Source organism: Apostichopus japonicus, chromosome 9, assembly GCF_037975245.1.
Source record: "Apostichopus japonicus isolate 1M-3 chromosome 9, ASM3797524v1, whole genome shotgun sequence".
NCBI lineage: Eukaryota > Metazoa > Echinodermata > Holothuroidea > Aspidochirotida > Stichopodidae > Apostichopus > Apostichopus japonicus.
The window spans coordinates 6,901,886-6,927,749 of record NC_092569.1 but is presented as its reverse complement, the minus strand read 5'-3'; the positions used below and the strand labels follow the sequence as shown (position 1 = coordinate 6,927,749).

Here is a 25,864-nt window from a genome sequence, read left to right as displayed (position 1 = left end):
ACCCTCCCTACCCTTCCCCTGCACCCTGCTCCCACAGCCTTCCCACACCCTCCCTACCCTTCCCTCACACCCTCCTCACCCCAAGTGAAGTAGTTCCTGTTTGCTTTACCTTCTACCCTTGTTAGCAGAATTAGAATGATCTGTGAGAATAGTATAGATATTAGTGGTTCACTATGTTTTCCTTCTGTTACAGATTACCTGACTGACTGGCAAAAGGAAGAAGGTAATACTCTTGACAACTTACTATAAGACTGTTTTGAGATCATTGAGATCCTCCCTGATTTATGTAGAAGACATGATTTGTCACTAGAGAAGCCTTAATTCAATTTATTGTGTTTCAGTGGAACACAATAGGATGGTTGTATTGGTTTTGTCATTGTGGAAAATATCTTACCTTATCCTTCAGGGTGACCTATCTATGGTTATAATTGTTTTAGCTTATAATTAGAAAAGTATTTAAGGATCAATTTTTCAAATAACTATTAGCCTCAGGTCTGTCTTTGAGCTGCAGTTCTTTTTTAACATGTAATCTATCTGTAGCTCTAGGTGTTAATTATTCTTATAGGATATCTTTAAAGTCATGTCTACACTCATTACTATACTAATTAGCTGCCTGTGCAGTGCTTACACTTCATTGCATTTAGCCAGTTTGCACTATCTTTGTGATTAGTAATTCCATAAAGAAAAGACAAACATGCTACATGTGATGATTTGACTGATTATGTTATTGCAATACGTTTAGGAATAAAACAACTAGCAAGCTTGGCCACCCAGACAAGGGAAGCCAAGGCAGGGAGAAGAGCGCCCTCACAAGCTGGCCAATTGAGAAATTTACTTCAAAACCAGAGAAATGGTAAGGGTTACATTAAATGCACGCTTTGGTTATAAAATAGTTATGTAATGTTGAAATGCAGCCTTGATGAATATTACACTGTTGTAGTTGTTAATTCCAGCATTGGCAACATCAGCTATCTTAAATCAATAAGTGTCCAATGATAGATATTCACATACAACAAATAACTGATTTTTTGTTCATTTGTCCACTGTTTCCCTGTGACTGAATGACCTCATTTAGTCATATATTTGAGCTCAGAGCCCCTTTAGTTTGGCATATTGTGAAGTTGAAGTATAGATATATCATTTGTGATAAAATGAAGATTGGACTACATTGTTAGCCTACTGTATGTGTTAGCTAGCCTTATATGTAAAAATTGTATTTAGAAAGAATAGTTGAAAGTCTGTGGATAAAACTTGTAATAAGATCAAAGGAATAGCCTCCTCGGTAGGAAGTTTGGACTGCATCGCCGTTTAATATGTAACACAATAAATATTGGAACAAGAATGGGTAGGAGCAATAGAAGTTGACTGATAGTAAAGGAATTGTTGAACAGTAGCATACAATGCTGTTGAGCTTGGTATATATAGTTAGAACAAGAGTAGATGAGACTACATTTATATCATTCATGGTCAAAAGTGTTTCTGGTGTATAATGATTATGGGTGAGCTACTAAGAGAAACTTCTATTTATATTTCTTTTTTGCCTAAATCTCAACTCATTTTTGATTGCACTGTTTTTCCATCTCCTTTCAGCATCTTCAAGTGAAGTACTCCCAAGCTCTCTAAACACAGCTTCTTTTGGAAGTATGCAACACTTTCATCATTTTCAGTTAATGTCAATTCATGCCCTTATTGTTAACTGATAGTAATACCACCTGATAACATCTTTGGTAGTTATGAGCTCATTGATATGACTAATTTTTATTATGATGATGACCATGAAGACAAAAGAACATTCTCTTGTCATGCATTCAGTGGACTCAGCATATCCCACATTGATTCAAGCATGGATAAAATATTTACTTAACGATGGGTATGGGCTGGTTGCAGAGATAATGCTAAATAGTGTAATATTTCTCGTAAAATATGCAAAGGGGATCTTATATTCGCCAAGACCAATAACAACCGAAAGGTCATGAAATTGAAAAGTATTATTTGGATAAAGTCTATCATTTTGAACTTTCTCTTATGGAAAACGAAGACTGTTGATGTTGGCACTTTGCAATATATTGCTCACTCTATGAATCCTTATTATTATAAACTGAATCAGTGGGAGGCATCTGTAAGAGAAACAGCTTGTCAGCAATGTTCCAATGATAGAAACAATCAAACTGTTGTTAAGAGAAACCCTCTCAAAGATATTTAGGACAGATATGTGGAAATAGCGGCTGTATGCTCTACTCTGATAGTTCATAGTTTCATGACCTTTTCAATAAGTTTGAACCCAAACCAATTAAAGCCAGCAGACCAGTTCAGCTCAAGTTTAAAGCATTAGCTTAGCATCTATGGTCAACTATATTAAAAATTTAAACTCATGTAGGATAGCTAGCATACCTCGTTCTTAGCGTTAATAGTGTTGAATTATCTTAGTTTCATTTCTTTCTTAATTTTGATCATTTCCTTCAACTCAAGTGAATGGAAACCCTGCAATTGCTCCATCTAGGCCTTCTCTTAAAAGTGAGTTTGTTTGACAATAGCTAATTTCTGAAGTCTGCTTAGCACTGTTCTTTTAATTTTGTTCAATCTTTCTTCTCAAATCCTTCCTATTGTTTGTGTGTTGTTCTCATCAGATGATAATGGGAGCAGAGCACCTGGGCGATCAAAACACAAGGTGACATTTTCAAGTAAGTTATTAGACTGTCTCAGAGTCTGTCAGTCAAAAATGACTGCAATTTAGCATCAAAATTTGGACAGAAAATCAAACAAATGTGAACAATTTGTCAGTACACAGTTTAGTCACTTTATTATATACTTATATACTAATTTCATGTCATGCTTCAAGCACTTGTAGTGACAGTATGAGCAGTAAGGATATCCTGTTTCTATTGGATAAAGGTTAGGAACTGTTCATACTGTAAATACAAGTGTTTCTAAGCATGGTATGAGAATACAGTATAGACTTGTATTAGCAGTAAGGATATCCTGTTTCTATTGGATAAAGGTTAGGAATTGTTCATACTGTCAGTACAAGTGTTTTTAAGCATGATATGAGAATACAGTATAGACTTGTATTAGCAGTAAGGATATCCTGTTTCTATTGGATAAAGGTTAGGAACTGTTCATACTGTAAATACAAGTGTTTTTAAACACGGTATTAGAATACAGTATAGACTTGTATTAGCAGTAAGGATATCCTGTTTCTATTGGATAAAGGTTAGGAATTGTTCATACTGTCAGTACAAGTGTTTTTAAGCATAATATGAGAATACAGTATAGACTTGTATGAGCAGTAAGGATATCCTGTTTCTATTGGATAAAGGTTGGGAACTGTTCATACTGTAAATACAAGTGTTTATAAGCATAATATGAGAATACAGTATAGACTTGTATTAGCAGTAATGATATCCTGTTTCTATTGGATAAAGGTTAGGAACTGTTCATACTGTCAATACAAGTGTTTTTAAGCATGGTATGAGAATACAGTATAGACTTGTATTAGCAGTAAGGATATCCTGTTTCTATTGGATAAAGGTTAGGAATTGTTCATACTGTAAATACAAGTGTTTCTAAGCATGGTATGAGAATACAGTATAGACTTGTATTAGCAGTAAGGATATCCTGTTTCTATTGGATAAAGGTTAGGAATTGTTCATACTGTCAGTACAAGTGTTTTTAAGCATAATATGAGAATACAGTATAGACTTGTATGAGCAGTAAGGATATCCTGTTTCTATTGGATAAAGGTTAGGAACTGTTCATACTGTAAATACAAGTGTTTTTAAACACGGTATTAGAATACAGTATAGACTTGTATTAGCAGTAAGGATATCCTGTTTCTATTGGATAAAGGTTAGGAATTGTTCATACTGTCAGTACAAGTGTTTTTAAGCATAATATGAGAATACAGTATAGACTTGTATTAGCAGTAAGGATATCCTGTTTCTATTGGATAAAGGTTAGGAACTGTTCATACTGTAAATACAAGTGTTTTTAAACATGGTATTAGAATACAGTATAGACTTGTATTAGCAGTAAGGATATCCTGTTTCTATTGGATAAAGGTTAGGAACTGTTCATACTGTAAATACAAGTGTTTTTAAGCATAATATGAGAATACAGTATAGACTTGTATGAGCAGTAAGGATATCCTGTTTCTATTGGATAAAGGTTGGGAACTGTTCATACTGTAAATACAAGTGTTTATAAGCATAATATGAGAATACAGTATAGACTTGTATTAGCAGTAAGGATATCCTGTTTCTATTGGATAAAGGTTAGGAATTGTTCATACTGTAAATACAAGTGTTTTTAAGCATAATATGAGAATACAGTATAGACTTGTATTAGCAGTAAGGATATCCTGTTTCTATTGGATAAAGGTTAGGAATTGTTCATACTGTAAATACAAGTGTTTTTAAGCATAATATGAGAATACAGTATAGACTTGTATGAGCAGTAAGGATATCCTGTTTCTATTGGATAAAGGTTAGGAATTGTTCATACTGTCAATACAAGTGTTTTTAAGCATAATATGAGAATACAGTATAGACTTGTATTAGCAGTAAGGATATCCTGTTTCTATTGGATAAAGGTTAGGAATTGTTCATACTGTCAGTACAAGTGTTTTTAAGCATAATATGAGAATACAGTATAGACTTGTATTAGCAGTAAGGATATCCTGTTTCTATTGGATAAAGGTTGGGAACTGTTCATACTGTAAATACAAGTGTTTATAAGCATAATATGAGAATACAGTATAGACTTGTATTAGCAGTAAGGATATCCTGTTTCTATTGGATAAAGGTTAGGAACTGTTCATACTGTAAATACAAGTGTTTTTAAACACGGTATTAGAATACAGTATAGACTTGTATTAGCAGTAAGGATATCCTGTTTCTATCGGATAAAGGTTAGGAATTGTTCATACTGTCAGTACAAGTGTTTTTAAGCATAATATGAGAATACAGTATAGACTTGTATTAGCAGTAAGGATATCCTGTTTCTATTGGATAAAGGTTAGGAATTGTTCATACTGTCAGTACAAGTGTTTTTAAGCATAATATGAGAATACAGTATAGACTTGTATTAGCAGTAAGGATATCCTGTTTCTATTGGATAAAGGTTGGGAACTGTTCATACTGTAAATACAAGTGTTTTTAAACACGGTATTGGAATACAGTATAGACTTGTATTAGCAGTAAGGATATCCTGTTTCTATTGGATAAAGGTTAGGAATTGTTCATACTGTCAGTACAAGTGTTTTTAAGCATAATATGAGAATACAGTGTAGACTTGTATTAGCAGTAAGGATATCCTGTTTCTATTGGATAAAGGTTAGGAATTGTTCATACTGTCAGTACAAGTGTTTTTAAGCATAATATGAGAATACAGTATAGACTTGTATTAGCAGTAAGGATATCCTGTTTCTATTGGATAAAGGTTAGGAACTGTTCATACTGTAAATACAAGTGTTTTTAAACACGGTATTAGAATACAGTATAGACTTGTATTAGCAGTAAGGATATCCTGTTTCTATTGGATAAAGGTTAGGAATTGTTCATACTGTCAGTACAAGTGTTTTTAAGCATAATATGAGAATACAGTATAGACTTGTATTAGCAGTAAGGATATCCTGTTTCTATTGGATAAAGGTTAGGAATTGTTCATACTGTCAGTACAAGTGTTTATAAGCATAATATGAGAATACAGTATAGACTTGTATGAGCAGTAAGGATATCCTGTTTCTATTGGATAAAGGTTAGGAATTGTTCATACTGTAAATACAAGTGTTTTTAAGCATAATATGAGAATACAGTATAGACTTGTATTAGCAGTAAGGATATCCTGTTTCTATTGGATAAAGGTTAGGAATTGTTCATACTGTCAGTACAAGTGTTTTTAAGCATAATATGAGAATACAGTATAGACTTGTATTAGCAGTAAGGATATCCTGTTTCTATTGGATAAAGGTTAGGAACTGTTCATACTGTAAATACAAGTGTTTTTAAACACGGTATTAGAATACAGTATAGACTTGTATTAGCAGTAAGGATATCCTGTTTCTATTGGATAAAGGTTAGGAATTGTTCATACTGTCAGTACAAGTGTTTTTAAGCATAATATGAGAATACAGTATAGACTTGTATTAGCAGTAAGGATATCCTGTTTCTATTGGATAAAGGTTAGGAATTGTTCATACTGTAAATACAAGTGTTTATAAGCATAATATGAGAATACAGTATAGACTTGTATTAGCAGTAAGGATATCCTGTTTCTATTGGATAAAGGGTAGGAATTGTTCATACTGTCAGTACAAGTGTTTTTAAGCATGGTATGAGTATACAGTATAGACTTGTATTAGCATAGTCAAAGTGTCCCATGGGACTGGCTGTTTGCCTGTAGACAGTGCATTTCATAATCTTTTCATGGTATTTATTGTCAGATAGACAAGTGATTATTTGGAAATTAAACAGTTTAAAACCAACAGATAATTTGTGTTCCAAGAGAAAACTTTGGGAAAGATGCAAATTGATCTAAAACAATATCATACCACGTCATTGAATGTTACATAGTTAAGTTACAACTCTGTTGTGAAGTGCAGTATTGTTCCCCAAATCATTCTTTGTGAATTCCTCAAAGTTTTTTAATATACTTTTTTATTCACAGTACCAAATGAGCAGACACCTACAAATTATAACAGTAATAGACAAATTCCAAGTGCTGAACAATTTGAAAAAAGTTACAATGGTAAGAAACAGATAATGGTCAATGTACATAATTTGACATGTTTAAATAATGCATAAAATAGTAAAGGAATAACAAGAAAATAGTCCAGTATGTTAGAGGGTATATGATAAAGTAATAGTCCAGTGTGTTAGAGGGTATATGATAAAGTAATAGTCCAGTGTGTTAGAGGGTATATGATAAAGTATTAGTCTGTGTGTTAGAGGGTATATGATAAAATAATAGTCCAGTGTGTTAGAGGGTATATGATAAAGTAATAGTCCAGTGTGTTAGAGGGTATATGATAAAGTATTAGTCTGTGTGTTAGAGGGTATATGATAAAATAATAGTCCAGTGTGTTAGAGGGTATATGATAAAGTATTAGTCTGTGTGTTAGAGGGTATATGATAAAATAATAGTCCAGTGTGTTCGAGGGTATATGATAAATTAATAGTCCAGTGAGTGTTAGAGGGTATATAATAAAGTAATAGTCTGTGTGTTAGAGGGTACATGATATAGTAATAGTCCAGTGTGTTAGAGGGTACATGATATAGTAATAGAAAGTTTGTTAGAAGGTATATGAGAAAGTAATAGTTCAGTGTGTTAGAGGGTATATGATAAAGTAATAGTCCAGTGAGTGATAGAGGGTATATGATATAGTGATAGTCCAGTGAGTATATGATATAGTAATAGTCCAGTGAGTGTTAGAGGGTATATGATAAAGTAATAGTCCAGTGAGTGTTAGAGGGTACAGTATATGATAAAGTAATAGTCCAGTTAGTGTTGGAGGGTATATGATATAGTCAAAGTCCAGTGTGTTAGAGGGTATATGATATAGTAATAGTCCAGTGAGTATATGGTATAGTAATAGTCCAGTGAGTGTTGGAGGGTATATGATAAAGTAATAGTCCAGTGAGTGTTACAGGGTATATTATAAAGTAATAGTCCAGTGAGTGTTAGAGGGTATATAATATAGTTATAGTCTAGTGTGTTAGAGGGTATATGATATAGTCAAAGTCCAGTGTGTTAGAGGGTATATGATATAGTAATAGTCCAGTGAGTGTTGGAGGGTATATGATAAAGTAATAGTCCAGTGAGTGTTAGAGGGTATATTATAAAGTAATAGTCCAGTGAGTGTTAGAGGGTATATAATATAGTTATAGTCTAGTGTGTTAGAGGGTACATGATATAGTAATAGTCCAGTGAGTGTTAGAGGGTATATGATAAAGTAATAGTCCAGTGAGTGTTAGAGGGTATATGATAAAGTATTAGTCCAGTGTGTTAGAAGGTATGTGATATATTAATAGTCCTGTGTGTTAAACCGTATATGATGAAGTACTAGTCCAGTGTATTAGAGGATATATGATATAGTTATAGTCCAGTGTGTTAGAGGATATATCATATAGTCATAGTCCATTGTGTTAGAGGGTATATAATATAGTTATAGTCCAGTGTGTTAGAGGGTACATGATATAGTAATAGTCCAGTGTGTTGAAGGGTATATGATAAAGTAATAGTCCAGTGAGTGTTAGAGGGTATATGAAAAAGTAATAGCCTAGTCTTATAAAAGAAACACTACTACAGTGTGTTAGTGTGATGTAGTAAATTTGTACGACAAATTTTATGTGTTAAACATCATGTTTTGATGATTTAAAGTCTTGCAAACGCTTGAAATTTTCATTTCTTGTAGAATTCTTACAGAAGTATAATCAGCCTGCTAATGCTTTGCAGCAACAGGTGAATGCTGGTAAGTAGGCCTACCCCTTATTGATATTTACTGAGGCTGATATCAAGTTGGTTGAATAACTTAAGATTAGTTAAATATCTCATTAAAGATTCTGACATACAAGAACAGAGATGAGGATTTGGTATCAACACACTTGATCAGTGCAGTAATTAACTTCTCTAAATAATCAGGATTGTTGATCAACAAACGGATTGAATAATGTTAAGGTTGTGAAATAATGTGATTATACTGTTACTTTAGCCTTACAAACTGTTACCTTCGCCTAACAAGCTGTGATTATACTGTTACTCTAGCCTAACAAGCTGTGATTATACTGTTACTCTAGCCTAACAAGCTGTGATTATACTGTTACTCAAGCCTAACAAGCTGTGATTATACCGTTACTTTAGCCTAACAAGTTGTCATTATACTTACTAACTAGAGGTGGTTTCTCTGTTGATATGATGTTCTCTATATGCAGGCAGCAATCAAGACAAAACTGTGGCTTTCCTCCAAGCATACTCCAGCTATCTGAGCAATGAAACAGATCCAATCACTAATGTTAGCCAACCTACCCTCTCATGTAAGATACATTATTCCGCTTGATTAACCATTTGTTATTAATTGGTTGCTGATTTCCTTATCGTAATAACCAGTGTAGTCCACTGTAGTCAACTCTTTTTGTCGAGAAATCATTGGCTAGACAATGTTACATGTCCCCACCATTAAGCACATTTGTATCTCTGCTGTGATAGCAAACTGGTTTTGTGTGTCAAGAGGTGTAGCTAAGGTCTTCTTCATTTATGTCCTCATTGATATGTTTGTCTTCTTACAAACTGACAATTCTGAAAAACAATAGAATTAGTCTATATAGTTTTAGTAATGCTTTAGATGTATTTTCAAACTCATCTGAGCTAATGAAAAATCTCACGTAGCACCCAGACCAAGTGCATGATTGGTCATTATTATCATAGGAGATGTCTAGTTAATGTTGCAATTCACTCTTTTTCATTTTTCTTCTTCTTCTTCTTCTTCTTCTTCTTCCTGGCAGCCAAGGCAAAGTTTGGAACTGTTCAAGATGTGGAGTCGGCCTATGAGAGTAATAACTATAATATACAGATTCAAATTAAATTTATGTTATTGTTGGTTTCCTTCAGTAGTTTATTGATTAATACTGAGATGCGGCATTTAGTTGATTGGATATCGATTGTTCTTCAGTTTTGATTTAATTTGATTTTTGTTGTTGATAACTTCATCGCTAGCATATCGAGCATAAAGTTATATATTAGTTGCTGATGCAAAAAAATTCTAGATTTCATAAAGAGGTGACATTGTGTTCATGTTTTACTTCAATGACTATAAATGAATCTTGAATGATTACTTAAGTTTAAAAACTAGTTAAGTTTGCAGTATATGATTTCCTTCACACAGTAATCATTTCAGCTTAATTGTAATGAGTATGGAATGAATAGTATAATTGTCAATTGTGTCTACAAATTTGTTTGAGATTATTATAATTATTAATTAATCATTAAGAATAAAAGTTGTATGTATATTTAATTTTTATCAATGAGCTTACAGCAAATTGAATGGATACTTACCAATACTTGTTTTTCTATGATTTTCTGTGGTCAGTTTTCAAGGACTATTTAGCACAACAAGATGATGGAGGTATTATTTACTTTATAAGATATTCCTGTAGTTTACTTATACATTGAGCACTGATAACTAATACACTAACACTTATGAATAAATCACATCAAGGTTGCAAACAGTACATAATGTAAAATATTTTAAATGAATAAAAAGAAGAAAAAAACCAAAGTTTACGTATAACAACTTTAACCAGGAAGAAATGTAAAATGAGGAAATACAGTTTCAATTAAATTATGTTAAATATTTTACTAGGTTGCATAATTGCCAGATTATCAAAATTGTTGTATTGTACTGCCAAGACAGCTTTTACTGTGAACAAGTAGGCAATTAGAAGGAAAAAAACAAAAATGTGAGCCAAAAAAATTGTTTGAATAGGACTGAATTTTAAGTAGTGACCTGGACTTGGACCTCCAGAGGTCACTGTTTCACATCCCATTTTATTTTATTCAAATATTTCTTTGTGTCTTTTTAAAAACATTTAGTCAACTTCCCTTATCTTTATTACATAGCATTGCAATGGCCATGTGTTGATATAGTGAGGTCAACCTGCTCTGTCGGTGACCTTTTTCCTATTCCTATTTTGGGATTCATTGATCGATTGGTTGATCGATCTGTTGATTGATCCATTGAATAACTGTTGTTTCTAGTCTACAATTATGTAAATTAGTATGACAAACTGCCAACTTTGTGTAAAATAGTATATGTTGACTATGCACTTCAGTTGTTCTTGCTTCTTTGTAGTATTTCATGTGATAGTTTCTTCCTATATTTGAACCCATCACCTTTGCTGTGCTATAAAGGGACAACATTCATATTTAAATGACCATACTTTTTCCTGATGTTTCACTTATGTATGTGATAGAACATCATTAGGTAACATGATAAGTAGAAATCTTGGTTTATCTTTTGCAATCATATTTAACATGTTCTTTCAGTAGTTAGTAGTTACTCATCTAATCAACATTTACCCTCTGACCATGTGTGTTGTGTATGTATTTTAAACAGTTCCGTCTGCCAAAGGATGAATATTTTATGGTTTCTACCATGATTTCTCGAATTGTTAGTCAAAGTAATTCAATGAGTATATTTAATGGTTTGTTTGTTCAATGGTATGAAATAAAGCACAATTAAATCATTCTGTGTATGTTTAATATTTTTAGGAATTGACAGATGTTTGCAGCTTAAATATTTCCCCACTATTTATTGGCTTACATGTATAGGCTGCAGTTAGTGTGATAGGATGTCGACAAGGTATATTTTTGTGTTAATTAGCCTTATCTTTAGAAGTCAGTTCATTCTTTCATCCTCATGAACATAGTCGTTGTCGTTGCTTCCCATTTTTATTGTCATTCACCGTTACTCTTTTCATTTCCTCTGCTTCCATCTGTGCTTGGATCACCTCTGTAAGTACTCATACAGTCAAGGGTAATGTCATTATAGTAATATAAGAATGTTATATCTGCAAAGTTTTATATTTCAAATTAATGAAACCTGATTTTCATTTACAGCAAAATTTCTCCTTTTTTTGTCTCCATTTTACAGATAAAATATTGTCTTCTGTAATAGCTATCTTCTTTTATGTTAAAAACAAACAGATATTGTTGGCTATATAATAATTTGCATGTACTAGATGTTATCATATATTTCTCAGTCTTTTTCAACATTTTTTGCTCTATCTGGACATATTTTGATTCAATTCAACATTTTCTGTGGCCTTTCTGTCAATGATCATTGTAAACTCCACTTATAAAATTGGATACATGCAAATAAATAAAACTTTACAGATGAACCAGTGGCTCTAAGCAGAGTCTGATATGTCACACTTAAAGGGAAAAGAGAAATATCTCAACATAGGTAATCATCCTGTATGGTTTTTAATATATTCACCGATAATATATCTGTTTCATTAGAAGATCATTTCTCAATCAGGACCCAATAGTTTGTAAATCCTTAAGATCTATAAATAATAATAACCTACAATGGAACTCTTCCTGTAACTTTTACAGAGCACCCCAAGATGAAATCAAGAATCAATTATCTTTGAAACATTTGATAAAATATTTTTAAAATATAACTTGGGTTAATAAAACTCTTGTTTCCCCCAATGAAGTTTGTGTTGCTTCAAAGAAGCAGATGTAATGACAATTGCCAGACTAAGTAGTTCAGTCGCTTTCATTGAAAAACGTTTTTACTTTCTCAAGAACTGAACATTGTATAAAGATCTAAACAGCACTGCTGGAACTTAGTGCTGATTGTCCATAAATATATCAACATTTATGTTGTGCATTAATCTGTACTTTATGTGTAAATAACTTAAGCTTTTTCTCTTGCCGATTTTTTCCCATAGATCTGCGCCAAATGTTAACATTCCAACCAACTTCTGCTGTGATGTCACCTGGACCTTTAACGTTCAATGATGGTGTCTCGCCAGGTCAGCTTAGGCAAGGACAGGTTCCTCCCCCGCAGTACAACCAAATCCCTCAAGCCAGGTAGATGCCGCAGAGAAACCATAAACACAATGATGTTTACATGTGTTAAGTGATCTCCCAAATATGATGAGTAAACAGAATTAAGCTAATTGATATATAACAACAACAGTTGCTTTGTCTTAACCAGGTCTCAGTGTGTCATCACAATTGCCAATAACATGAATTTTACTGTAATTACCTCAAAGCTCTCATCTTGTTTGTGAGAAGTTATCAATTGCTTGCTTGTTTTTGTACTGTATGTCCTACAGTAATTCACATCCTGTGATACATACCTGGCAATTGTTTTTATTTTTGCACTACTTATTTTGCAGCATGTCTTTCATTGTGATATAGTTGATGCTGTCAATCACACATATGTTTGTGATTAAGGTAATAAGTTGACACCCAATTTTATGTGTTAACTCATTATTGAACCAAATGTCACGAATAATTGCTGTAGCTATGTTAAACCACACAATGACTTCATTTGTTTTCCTTGCAGCGTTGCTTTCCCCAGAGGTGATAATTCCAGTAGGAATTATGGACAGAATGCTGATCTTAGTCCAAGAGCTTTGAAAGATCCGAAGTCATACCAAGCTCAGTTGATGCAACAGGTAAATATGTAAATAAGCAAAACTTAAAGGAGAAAAGGTAATTATTACAGTGTCATCTCCTCAGTAGCATCTGACCGATTCTGGTCATTGTAAACTGTTGTAATACCTGCTACTTTCCAGCATAATTGACTTATCATAGTATTCATTATTAAATACTAAGTCAACTACTTTTTACTTGAAACAGACGTAAGAAAGATATACATGGAGTGGTTCTTCTTTAAGTACATTAGCTGAAGTGTTTTGACTTTTAAACTTGGCTGGGAATGTTTGGAATTCCTTACACTAGCCTGGGACCTTTTAATCCCTTTGTGTTCATCATGTATTCTTAGTATCAGTATATTCATGTAACTTGATTCAGTCCATGGAGGCGGCTAGAATGAACTAATCTAGTTGCGTACAATTAAGATTTCCGTACATTTGCTGTGGTTGTAGGATGTTATTATCAACTGCTGCTGTTAATGTCCCATTCCCCCTTCTCCCTGCTGGTTAACATAAACTTATGATCTATTTATATATATACTCTCTAAAGGCTGGGTATTTTGTCACAAACAAACAGTGGATGTATGTTTTACATATACTGGATTGTTTCACCATGTACACATATGTGTAAATCTATTAACCTGATTCTCAACAAACAGTGGATGTATGTTTCACATATACTGGATCGTTTCTCCATGTGCACATCTGTGCACATCTATAAACTGCTTTCTGAAGTCATAATTGGGCCAACTTTTCAGTGCAAAGGATTGCTTTAATAATTAGGTTGATGATGTGCAATATTATGAAGTAATTCTAAAAATCCTCAGTTCCTCAGTTAAAACATTCAGTATATTTTTTTGTGCTACATTTTAGAGATATTAAATTTCTTTTGAACAGATGAGAGAGAAGGAACTGAGAAAGAGGCAGGAGAAAGAAGACAAAGTCAGGTATGAAGCAAAGTTAGAGGCAGATGCCCAAAATTATAATCCTTGGGGTAAAGGAGGTGCAGGTGCTCCAATGAGGAATGCTCAAGGACAGGTGTTCGGTAAGTAGTATATGTGAGAGTCATTACCTGTAAATATTTTTTATTTTTTTATTATTGTCATCTTTAATGAGGGTAGTCCTGCTCAGTGCAGAAGCACTGCTTTCCAGAAGAGCCCTCAATACAAAATACATGTACAATAATATGCAGTAGAAAAAATGGTAAACATCCGAAAGCACAAAAAAACGGCAAAAAGATAGACAAACAATATCGGACATCTAAACAAAATATATGTTTTCATATTGCGTTTAAAAATATTAACATTTGGCAAGCATTTCAAATTTGGGTGATGACAGATAGCCACTTCAGACACCCACTACATACTTCAGACACCCACTACATACTTCAGACATCCACTACATACTTCAGACACCCACTACATACTTCAGACACCCACTACATACTTCAGACACCCACTACATACTTCAGACACCCACTGTCAGGATATAGGCATTTCAGCAGCATGCTCCTTGGCATTACACTCTTTCAACACTAACATGTGCAAATCAAGTGTATTTACAAACCTGACTTGTCCAATATTGAAATTCACACTATCAACCAAATGGTGTTTAATATCTGCATAAGTTATGTAGCTAATCCTAAACGCAACACTCTTGAAGAAAGATGTAGTGAGAAATGTCTTTGATTCCTTGCCAAATGGCAAACAAAATTTATGCAGTCGTGATGGTGTGTGCATATATTGCGTGTGTTGGTGCGACACCTGCTTTGTACACAAAATAACTATAAAAAAAGTGTATCTTTGGTCTGTACTTTCTCATTGGTGCAATATCATTAAAAAGAAGGAATTTGGCTGAACCCTTTATTTGGAACATGACATCTGATTTTGACCAGTTCTTAATTTTAAGTGTTATTCTCTTTGTCTTCCAGCTGACCTTAAGCAGTTACACAACCTGAATGAACAAGCTCTACAGGATCCTCAGAAACCTGTGCAACTGTATTCAAACACAAGCCAACCAGTTCCTGGCAATCCCAGTACTACAGGTATTACAGATGTGTCAGTGAACTATGAGGACAATTGAATCAGTTTGATAAGGTTACAGGAAGGTAAACCTTGTTGAGAATGGAAGGATTTAGTCAAAGGGATATAGGTTGTGGCCTATACAAGCAACAAAATATAAGATCTGGGAGGTTGCCAGCTCCCTCACCACAGTTGAATAAAGTGAACTGAATTTGTCACTTAGGAGCAATCTTTAGTTTTTCCCATTTGTAAAATGATCTATCAGATTGGTAGAATAAATTCAGAATATGTTAAAACTGTTAATTGGGTTGCCACCTAATGTCAGATGTAAATCAAAAGCCATTCACAACCCCTCCCCTTTTTCCCTCTCACTGGTATATATGTGGCCCTCTTATAACATAAATGAATGTGGAATATTGGAAGCAACTTCTTATCCATATGTAGGGGATCCAGCCTGCAGCCGTCCCTTTTCCCAGTTTAATAATACTGCACATGAAGGTATCGATATTGACTTGCATTTTACAGATTTATAATTAATTTTCATAATGTTATAGAGTCTAAGCTCGACGCCATCCTTGCCGACGAGAATCACCCATTGTTTCTAAATCTCAGCAGTGCAATAATATCTCGCAGTAGGCGGATGAGGCTTCCGAGTGCAATAACAAATCGACACAAATCTTCCTTTATCCCTCAGTGCATTAAGCTCTTTAATTTTCGTTTCAATCGTTAGTTGCCTGCTTTATCTTCCCGTTCTTGCCATCTATACGGGTGTTACATTTGTTTTATCATCACGCCTTTAAACTTTTATACTTTAATTCTCTGATACTCTCATGTTTGTCATTCTTATATCTTCTTACTCTTTATCATCTTGTATTTGTCTTATATGTACATATGCGAGCTTGTATTTTCCCTTTTGGGATGAAATAAAGTTTTACTTACTTACTTACTTACTTAATATGCTTTTTATGTTTATTATAAAGATACCTCTTTTTTCCCCAATTTTTACAGCTGCCCCATCTGGCATAGCAAGAGCAATCGCAGAGAGAGGTCTCAATCCACCAGCAGAAGAGGCTGTTGGAGGGTCCAGTCAGGTACCACCACCCTCCAATCAAATAACAAGCCCAGTGGATTCATACAAAGAACAACTCAGACTGCAGGTAACTGTGATATATTCTAGTAATATATAATCTCACATTGTGGTATAAATATTATTGCAATCAACATAATACAGTTTACATTCAATTCTGCATGTCTGGTGCATGTCACATGTTCTTGTTATGACTGCTGCACTTGTAATATAAGTAACATGTGTAGAATCGGTATAAAGAGACTGGCATATCTCGACAGAGTTCCCGATGTTAAATACGGAATGTCTTTCCTCGTTTCTCAAAACAGGTCGAAGAAAAGAAACGAAGAGAGGCAGCTGAGAAGGAGAAACTCCGCTTGGAGGAGGAGAAAGAGGAGAGGAGACTAGCTGAGCAACAGGAGAGGATGAAGAGAGAGTTTGAGCAAGAACAAGAGGCTAAGAAAAGAAAGGAAGAGGAGGTAAATATAAATAGAGAAGATGAGCAGAGGGTAGGAGCAGGGGGGGGGGTACGTGCCCCCCACTTTTCCCAAAATAGCAAATGTGCCCTACTGGCAAATAAAATGTGCCCCTTTGATGAATAACTGTCTTTTGGAAATCTTAAGCATTTGTTAATTTTAATATTTTATTTTAATTATTCACATGCCGCACCATAATAGTATTGATAGCATACTAATACATCATATATATTTAAGTGACATGGCCGGTGTGTATCGGTTTATTGCATAACGATTGTTGTTTGTGGAATGAGAAAGTGCCCCTCTGATGTTGTGCCCCCCCCCACTTTTTAGAAGCTTCCTGCCCCCTGAACATGAGACTATCAAACCTATGGTTTCACACTGATTACTATATTATTGCATTAATGACAGAAAACATGAGCTAAATGACAGTACTATGTCCAGGTCCATACCAATACCACTGCACTTGAAACTTTGGCCTAGCTTTATAACTTGGCATGCAGCAGCAGAATTTGGTATTGTGTATAAAACTTGTAATGCTAATTTACAGCCATTTGTAACTTTTCGATCAATAGGAAACTACTCTTGCTTCTTGTCAATTGAGTAATCTTATGGAAAGTGGAAATATTTACGTAATATTAAGCTACATACTGCAACGGTCTGCTTTAATAAACACCCGGTGTATGTATCTTTACAACAGAAACGGAAGCAGCAGGCTGACATGGAAGCTAAGCTGGAGGAGAAGAGAAAAGAGGCAGAGGAGAGGAAGAAAGAGGCTCATAGCATTAAACGTGTAGAACCTACACAGAATGAACAAGCCTACCAGGTTAGAGCACATAACACCTCATGATAGGATTCATATTAAAATTAACCTACACAGAATGAACAAGCCTACCAGGTTAGAGCACATAACACCTGACGATAGGATCCCTATTAGTTTAACATGTCTGCTAGAGACACATTAGAACCTACACAGAATGAACAAGCCTACCAGGTTAGAGCACATAACACCTGATGATAGGATCCCTATTAAATTATCATGTCTGCTAGAGACACATTAGAACCTACACAGAATGAACAAGCCTACCAGGTTAGAGCACATTAGACCTGATGATAGGATCCCTATTAAATACTCATATCTGCTAGAGACACATATTGATTATGTAAGAACAAGATTAGTTTATTCCTTCTATATTTAGAGACAAATATCTCATTCAACAAGAATGAACAAGCCTATCAGGTTAGAGCACATTAGACCTGATGATAGGATCCCTATTAAATACTCATATCTGCTAGAGACACATATTGATTATTTAAGAACAAGATTAGTGTATTCCTTCTATATTTAGAGACAAATATCTCATTCAACAAGAATGAACAAACCTACCAGGTTAGAGCACATAACACCTCATGATAGGATCCCTATTAAATTATCATGTCTGCTAGAGACACATATTGATTATGTAAGAACAAGATTAGTTTATTCCTTCTATATTTAGAGACAAATATCTCATCCAACAAGAATGAACAAGCCTACCAGGTTAGAGCACATTAGACCTGATGATAGGATCCCTATTAAATACTCATATCTGCTAGAGACACATATTGATTATTTAAGAACAAGATTAGTGTATTCCTTCTATATTTAGAGACAAATATCTCATTCAACAAGAATGAACAAACCTACCAGGTTAGAGCACATAACACCTCATGATAGGATCCCTATTAAATTATCATGTCTGCTAGAGACACATATTGATTATGTAAGAACAAGATTAGTTTATTCCTTCTATATTTAGAGACAAATATTCCATTCAAAAATTGATCAATATTAACATAAGGGTTTATATAATCTGATTGTGTGGTACATGTTTACCATAAAGAGGGTAAGATGGAATTAAATTGTATTTGTATGACAAACCCTTTGTAAAACAATCCCCCAAAAGCATTGTAACAAAACAATGATTTCAGGTTATTCTTAGAGTGGACATAAGGAAATACAACTGAACCAGCTGCAGGTTTGGCTTTTCAATGATACTTTTGCCTTAAAAATATTATGTAGAAGACACATGCTACACGTAATCATTAATGTCAAATATGACAATTCACAACTGAGTTATTAAACCAGGTCTTAGAAGGAACACCAGGAATCGTTAGAAGGAACGTTATCGTTATCGTTAGAAGGAACTTAGAAGGAACACCAGTTACTATCTTTAAAAATTAAAAATTAAAAGTATAGTTCAAGACCTTCTTTTGTGAACAGAGAATTAAAAAGTTAAAAAATAGGACTGATAAAAGGAAGCATGTTATCTCTGCTTTTGTTGGTTTGTGAAGGTTTCTTCAGAAATAGGAAGTGTGTTGTGTAAAACAGATATGTGAAGGCTTGTAGTATGAATTAGGTAACAGTGTTTTAGTGCAACCTTTTAGTATGATGTACATAAATAATTCATGATTTCTCAACAGAGACAAGTTGCCTCACCACCAGTGCCAGCCTTAACTAAGAATGCAAAGCAGGTATCGTATTTATCTTTTCCTTAAATTTACTCTTTCGTGATCAGAACATTCTTAGAGCTTGTAGGGACACATTGTCTATTTAATTTCATTTAATTTCATGTGCAAAGTTAAATAAAGAACAATGTTTTGCATGCCTAGTTTAATGAAGTGGTGAATGGTTGATTAAGTTACAATTGCAAAATGTGACATGCTATGAGAATTGGACAGTGAACATCATGGACAAATAATTTGGCATCAAGGCATTTTAAAGAAATTATTGGGTGAGTGGTAGGTTAATGTAGGAAGAGAGAATGGAAAATAAATAGTGCCTTAACAGCTGATACAGTTGCCCCAGTAAGCCCCATCAACATCCTTCACCATAGTTGTAGTATGGTATTGTTCATTCAGTATCTACATTGATAACAATAATTTTCTTTTGATTTCATGAAAGCTGTCTGAGCCTGATGCAAAGCCTGTAGCTGCGGCTACAGCTAATTCTGTAGGTTTATTATATTGTGTTTTGTTTGACTGCACACTCATAACTAGACATTCTTCCTTTATTTCTTGATACTAATTATCACCGATAGGTTAAGATATTATCTTAGTAGTGGATGATCATAATGATAATCCCTTCTGATCCATTCACCTTCCTTCTAAAGTAACTGGTCACACGTGTAGCTTTCTTTCTCACCATAAAGTAATCTTCTCCATAATGATCTGTTTGACTAGTCTGTTTCAACAGATGTAATGCCTTGAAAAAAACTAGTTTTTAAAATAAGATAAAAAAGGGAATCATCAGCACATAACATTGACCTAACCTGATTGAGTTATCTTCTGTGTAATGTAGGAATTATTCCTCCTTTACTTTCAAACCACAATGTTCAGTGAAATGAAACACATGCACCTTCATTGCATAGGATATTCAGATCTGGTCTGTTACTTGCTTCTAACGGTTACTAAATTGAACACTTGTACCTTGCTAATTGAAACACTTGCACCTTCATAGCATAGGATATTCAGATATGTTCTGTTACTTGCTTCTAATGGTTACTAAACTGAAACACTTGCACCTTCATAGCATAGGATATTCAGATATGTTCTGTTACTTGCTTCTAATGGTTACTAAACTGAAACACTTGCACCCTCATAGCATAGGATATGCAGATATGTTCTGTTACTTGCTTTTGAAGGTTACTAAACTGAAACACTTGCACCTTCATAGCATAGGATATTCAGATATGTTCTGTTACTTGCTTCTAGCGGTTGCTAAACTGAAACACTTGCACCTTGCTAATTGAAACACTTGCACCTTCATAGCATAGGATATTTAGATATGTTCTGTTACTTGCTTTTGAAGGTTACTAAACTGAAACACTTGCACCTTCATAGCATAGGATATTCAGATATGTTCTGTTACTTGCTTCTAGCGGTTGCTAAACTGAAACACTTGCACCTTGCTAATTGAAACACTTGCACCTTCATAGCATAGGATATGCAGATATGTTCTGTTACTTGCTTCTAGCGGTTGCTAAACTGAAACACTTGCACCTTGCTAATTGAAACACTTGCACCTTCATTGCATAGGATATTCAGATATGTTCTGTCACTTGCTTCTAACGGTTACCAAACTAAAACACTTGCACCTTCATAGCATAGGATATTCAGATCTGGTCTTTTACTTGCTTCTGAAGGTTACTAAACTGAAACACTTGCACCTTCATAGCATAGGATATTCAGATCTGGTCTTTTACTTGCTTCTAACGGTTACCAAACTAAAACACTTGCACCTTCATAGCATAGGATATTCAGATCTGGTCTTTTACTTGCTTCTGAAGGTTACTAAACTGAAACACTTGCACCTTCATAGCATAGGATATTCAGATCTGGTCTTTTACTTGTTTCTAACGGTTGTTAAACTGAAACACTTGCACCTTCATAGCATAGGATATTCAGATCTGGTCTTTTACTTGCTTCTAACGGTTACCAAACTAAAACACTTGCACCTTCATAGCATAGGATATTCAGATCTGGTCTTTTACTTGCTTCTGAAGGTTACTAAACTGAAACACTTGCACCTTCATAGCATAGGATATTCAGATATGTTCTGTTACTTGTTTCTAACGGTTGTTAAACTGAAACACTTGCACCTTCATAGCATAGGATATTCAGATCTGGTCTTTTACTTGCTTCTGAAGGTTGCTAAACTGCTGCTTTCTGGTTTTGCTTCTGTTTTGAACCATTTCTTGAAAATTGCACATTAACCTGTATAATAACAGTAAGAACCGTGATTGTCATATTGTTTTATGTACTTTTGAGTAGCTCTTGGACTTTTCTTGAAGCACTGAAGACTTGATCAAGTCAATCTTCATGTACTTTACTGCAACACAAATCAGATATGCAATGATTAGTAGAGCATTAATAAAATAATGAGTAAGGCCTCAGTGAATATATTAATCCAAACAAGTCCAAACAAGGATGACTTTCTCTGCACAGTTAAAAAGTCAATTTTGCTATTTACTGACAGTTATTGTTTTGTAAACCACACTACTTGATGTGATCATTAGTTTTACCTTCACACAATATGTGTATAATCTTAGAATCAAAACCAAAAACCAGTGTCCCAGCATGTACAACATTTGATGGCATATTTTTCTCTCTCTTGTGGTCAACTTTTCCTGTTTTGGTTTCATCATCTCTTAATTCTCTAGATTCTCTTGCAACTGAGGGTCAGATAGTCCTGCTAGAACGTAGTTAAAGCAATCCAGAGCTTCCTTTTAATCCCAAGTCATGGAGGATAAAATGCTTGGCATGTTCAATTATTCCTTTTATATTATTAACTATCTACTTAGATTGACAGGTTAAAGTCACCCCCCGTGCCAACTTTGCGGGACAAATCTACCGATAACTCTCCCGAAGATGGTAAGCTGAGGCAAACTCCAAGACAAGAAGAGGGCAAGGTGAGGAGAACTCCCATAAAAGAGACAACTCCAAGGAATAATAAGGTAAGTACATATACAAATGAGAATTTATTATCTCAGTGTGTAGGGTTGAACGTGTTAAAGATGGATCCAACTTTGTAAATTCAAGATGGCCGCCTCATCTAGCCAGGAAGGTATAATAATAATTATAATAATAAATTAGATTCATATAGCGCTTAAAACAGCGTTTCAAAGCCCTTAACAAGGTAGGAAAGAGACAAAGCAAACCAAGGGGGAAAAAACAAGAAACTAGGAATCAAACAGAAATGTTTTAAGTTGTCTCTTGAAAATACAAAGGGAGGGAGAGTCACAAACATGAAATGGGAGTTCATTCCAAAGAGAAGGCGCAGCGACAGAAAAGGCACGATCGCTATAACGAGTGCGGGTATGTGAACCAGGGGTTAATTGTAAATGCACATGATAGGAAGAGCGAAGTTTTACTGTGTTGAGCGACGCAAAGGAGTAAGAAGTTCTGATATTTTGAGGGGCAAGCCCATTGATCGCTTTGGTAAGGTATGGTAATTTTATTATCATTTTTAATTTGGTTTTCTCCTCCCTAATCTTTACCTGTTGGGCTCTAGTGCATGCCCTTTTGTATAATCTTTTAACAATTGGCAACCCACTATAATTACTCCTGTTACACATAGCAACACAAGCAAACATTGCACAACTCCTAAATGCCATAGATTAACTGTTGTATTTGAGTTATATGCTGGTGGTGTATTTATCACAACCTTTGAGAGTAATGGCTCATTCTTGATTGTTGATATTTCGTGTTTGAAATGAAAGGTCAAGTGCCCAGATTTTCCAGTTCACACTGTGGATACTCAAGTAACATGGCATAACTGCATTGCATTGAACCCAACCCATGCCTTTGATTCATCAGATTATTTATTTGCTTATCAAGAGTCAATTATATGAATGAGACTGAAGTTTAGGCTAGTCATTTACTTTCCGTATTCTCTTGGCAGCTTCAGAATAAACATCAACATTTTTCACATTTTATTTTTTGTCAGTCACATGAGGACAGCGATATTCCAGTCATTACCTTACATGGAGTATGTTTTATAACAATATAACTGTTCCTTTTTATGTTGAGTAGTTTTCTACATAGAGACTATAACAACCTCCAATTCATTATGGATATATAGCATAACAAACTTACTGTATTAAATGTTGTGTCAACTTCATGTTTCCAGTTAAGTCCTGGATGATTTGGAAGAGTATTAAATTTTGGCTTATAGGGTGCAAAGAAAGTATAGCATTTCTGATTTGTATTGAATACAAATTGGATGTGGTCCTATTTAATTGAGTGTGCAAGCTATAGGTGCCATGTCCTCAGCTAGCTGGCAGGTCTCCTAGCAACCAAATGATTAAAGGGCTAACTGCTGGATGGGTCAGTTGACAGGCCAAAGGGTTGCAAATTACTAGTTTAAATCTCCTTCTAGCTCAAAACTTTTTTACTCTTTCAAGAAATGTTTACAATTCTTGTGGTCAGTTTCACCTTTCTAATCTGTTGTTGACATTTGTTGATTGCAAAGTCTTTCCATTAGACACCAGCCGGCAGTCTGAATTTGTTTAATATATATTAAATTGAATATAACGTACTGTGATCTAACATGAATGGTTCAGCTATTGCCATCGTTGTCTTGTCTAACAGGTGCTAATTAAGTTACTTTTTTACGAGCTATCACTAGATGGCTGTCCCTGCTAGAGCTACATCATATTGTCTAGCTAGTGCTAACTACCTTCGCTCAACTATAGTACTAGTTAGCCTTTTTACAGCTAGTACCATATATGTTACTTCCTCTTTTTTAAATCTGGTGCATTTTTTTTTCAACTTCATAGCCGTACTTTTCTATGCAGTTTGCTTTTCCTTATGGAAATAGACACAGTTTAGAGAAGTGATAATTTTATGTCAAGTGCAATTACCAAGTTGCTCTTTGTAATTAACATATTTGTATTTGTAGAACTGAATGTTACACACTGTATGTATGTATTTTAGATCCTCCTGCCAACAGGAACTCGCGAAGAAGCCATCATTGGCTTATCAAAGCCGCAAGCTGACCGAAGTCAGTCTCTCAGATTCATATTTTAATGTCCATGGTTATGAATTGTCAATTGTCAACAACTCTGTAACTGGACGACATACATAAGCAAGTTTGTCTTGCACATTGACCATTTGTTAAGTTGAAATATCCTTTCACATGTGTATGCCCTATACACAACTCCCCAAACTATACACTAGTCATGTTATTTCCTGCTATGAGGTTTCACCAGCTGCATTAATGGGACTCTGAAACCTTGTGAGATGCCAAAATTTGCTAGGATGCCGCACTTTGCCCACCTGTGTGTGCGCTATGGCAAGTTATAGATAGACGTTTTAGGGAATATTGACTGATATGAATTAATTACTATTTTTATCCTTTTAATAGCCGACAGGAAGAGTAGACAGACCAATCAAACCGGCTAAAGTAGGCTTAAAATTTCTCTTCAGTTGAGCTTTCATTTCATTATCCTCATTCGAGTGACTTAATGAAAGAAATAACCCAATCTTTTAAATACTAATTCTCTTATTGAAGTGATGGCAAACAAGGTACATGGGAAAATGGGAGACTGGGTGTTATGGTCCAAACTATACCACCAAGATAGTAAAAATCCACTGAAATTATTCTCTATTTTAGGTACCTGTTTTGTCCCTGAAGATGAAAAGAATAGGACAAATTCATGTCTATTCTTATGTCAGAACAATTATCTGGTGTTATCTTGTCCTTTCTCAGTGTGGATATTATGGTGATTAAGTTTTACATTTGTCGAAAAAATGTGTTGCTACTTCCGTCCAAAGTCTGATCAAATGAAGTGTTTACTATTATATCTATGTATGCTTACTAAAGTATGTTCAACTTCCAGCAATATGTGCATGCACACATCAATACAAAGAAAATGTGACTTTTGTACTCTAGGTATCTCATAGGGTCTTTGTAGAAAAATGAAAACCCTCCAGTATCAAATTAAATTGAATGTGATTCAGCTGTAAAGAAACTCTCCATGCCTGAAAGAATCACATTCCATTTGATTGGTGCATTATTCACACCAGATATTCTCATTTCATACAAATTTAGCAGTAATTGATGTCAATTTAGCAATTATTTTGAGAAATGTAATTAAAACAGCCATTGCCCCCTGCAGTGCTTATTAGAGCAGCACAAAGTGGAGAACACATGTTTTATAAAGCAATTTAGAATGATACATAGATAATACATAGATCTGAAACAGAATCTAAGAACAGATGTTCCTAGTCTCACTGAGTATGTATATGTACAGTGGCGGATCCAGGATTTCGCCGAAGGGGGGGCCCAGATGGGAAATGCCTAATCGTCGTCCTGGGGGAGGGGTCTAATGGGAGTGGGTGCCCCCCTCCCCTTTGGAAAATTTCACAAAATATGGAGGTCCTCGGTGCAATCTGGTGCTACTTTTCGTGAAAGTTTGGAGTAAAATTTATTTCCAATAAATCATGTATTCATGGTTTGCCGGGCATATATTTGCAATTTCGAGCAATGAGCTGGGATTTACGTCTTTGGGGAGTAGGTGGTGATGCTAACTACTTTTTACCAGGCTACTCCAGGCCATTACATCTTGGATGCCCCCTTCCAGATGGAGACTATTG

General features: G+C 34.7%; 2 protein-coding genes across 2 annotated transcripts in view; one reads left to right on the top strand and one right to left on the bottom strand.

Annotated features, from left to right (window-relative positions):
* The window catches only part of LOC139972909 (uncharacterized), an 87,769-nt gene extending 78,872 nt beyond the window's left edge, over positions 1-8,897 (bottom strand). The window contains exon 1 of the transcript XR_011795094.1: positions 8,882-8,897. The gene's annotated coding sequence lies outside the window, so the exon portion shown is untranslated. The remainder of the gene's footprint in view (positions 1-8,881) is intronic.
* Positions 1-25,864, top strand: part of LOC139972904 (uncharacterized) — an 84,316-nt gene that overhangs the window by 32,002 nt on the left and 26,450 nt on the right. Inside the window, exons 22-40 of the mRNA XM_071979215.1 lie at positions 194-223; positions 743-853; positions 1,591-1,641; positions 2,628-2,681; positions 6,664-6,744; positions 8,411-8,467; positions 8,928-9,029; positions 9,498-9,545; positions 12,534-12,591; positions 13,073-13,184; positions 14,061-14,208; positions 15,094-15,207; positions 16,193-16,341; positions 16,580-16,729; positions 17,427-17,552; positions 19,190-19,240; positions 19,671-19,718; positions 22,069-22,221; positions 24,633-24,671. Of these exons, the coding sequence (XP_071835316.1) occupies positions 194-223; positions 743-853; positions 1,591-1,641; positions 2,628-2,681; positions 6,664-6,744; positions 8,411-8,467; positions 8,928-9,029; positions 9,498-9,545; positions 12,534-12,591; positions 13,073-13,184; positions 14,061-14,208; positions 15,094-15,207; positions 16,193-16,341; positions 16,580-16,729; positions 17,427-17,552; positions 19,190-19,240; positions 19,671-19,718; positions 22,069-22,221; positions 24,633-24,671 (1,682 nt within the window). The remainder of the gene's footprint in view (positions 1-193; positions 224-742; positions 854-1,590; positions 1,642-2,627; positions 2,682-6,663; positions 6,745-8,410; positions 8,468-8,927; positions 9,030-9,497; positions 9,546-12,533; positions 12,592-13,072; positions 13,185-14,060; positions 14,209-15,093; positions 15,208-16,192; positions 16,342-16,579; positions 16,730-17,426; positions 17,553-19,189; positions 19,241-19,670; positions 19,719-22,068; positions 22,222-24,632; positions 24,672-25,864) is intronic.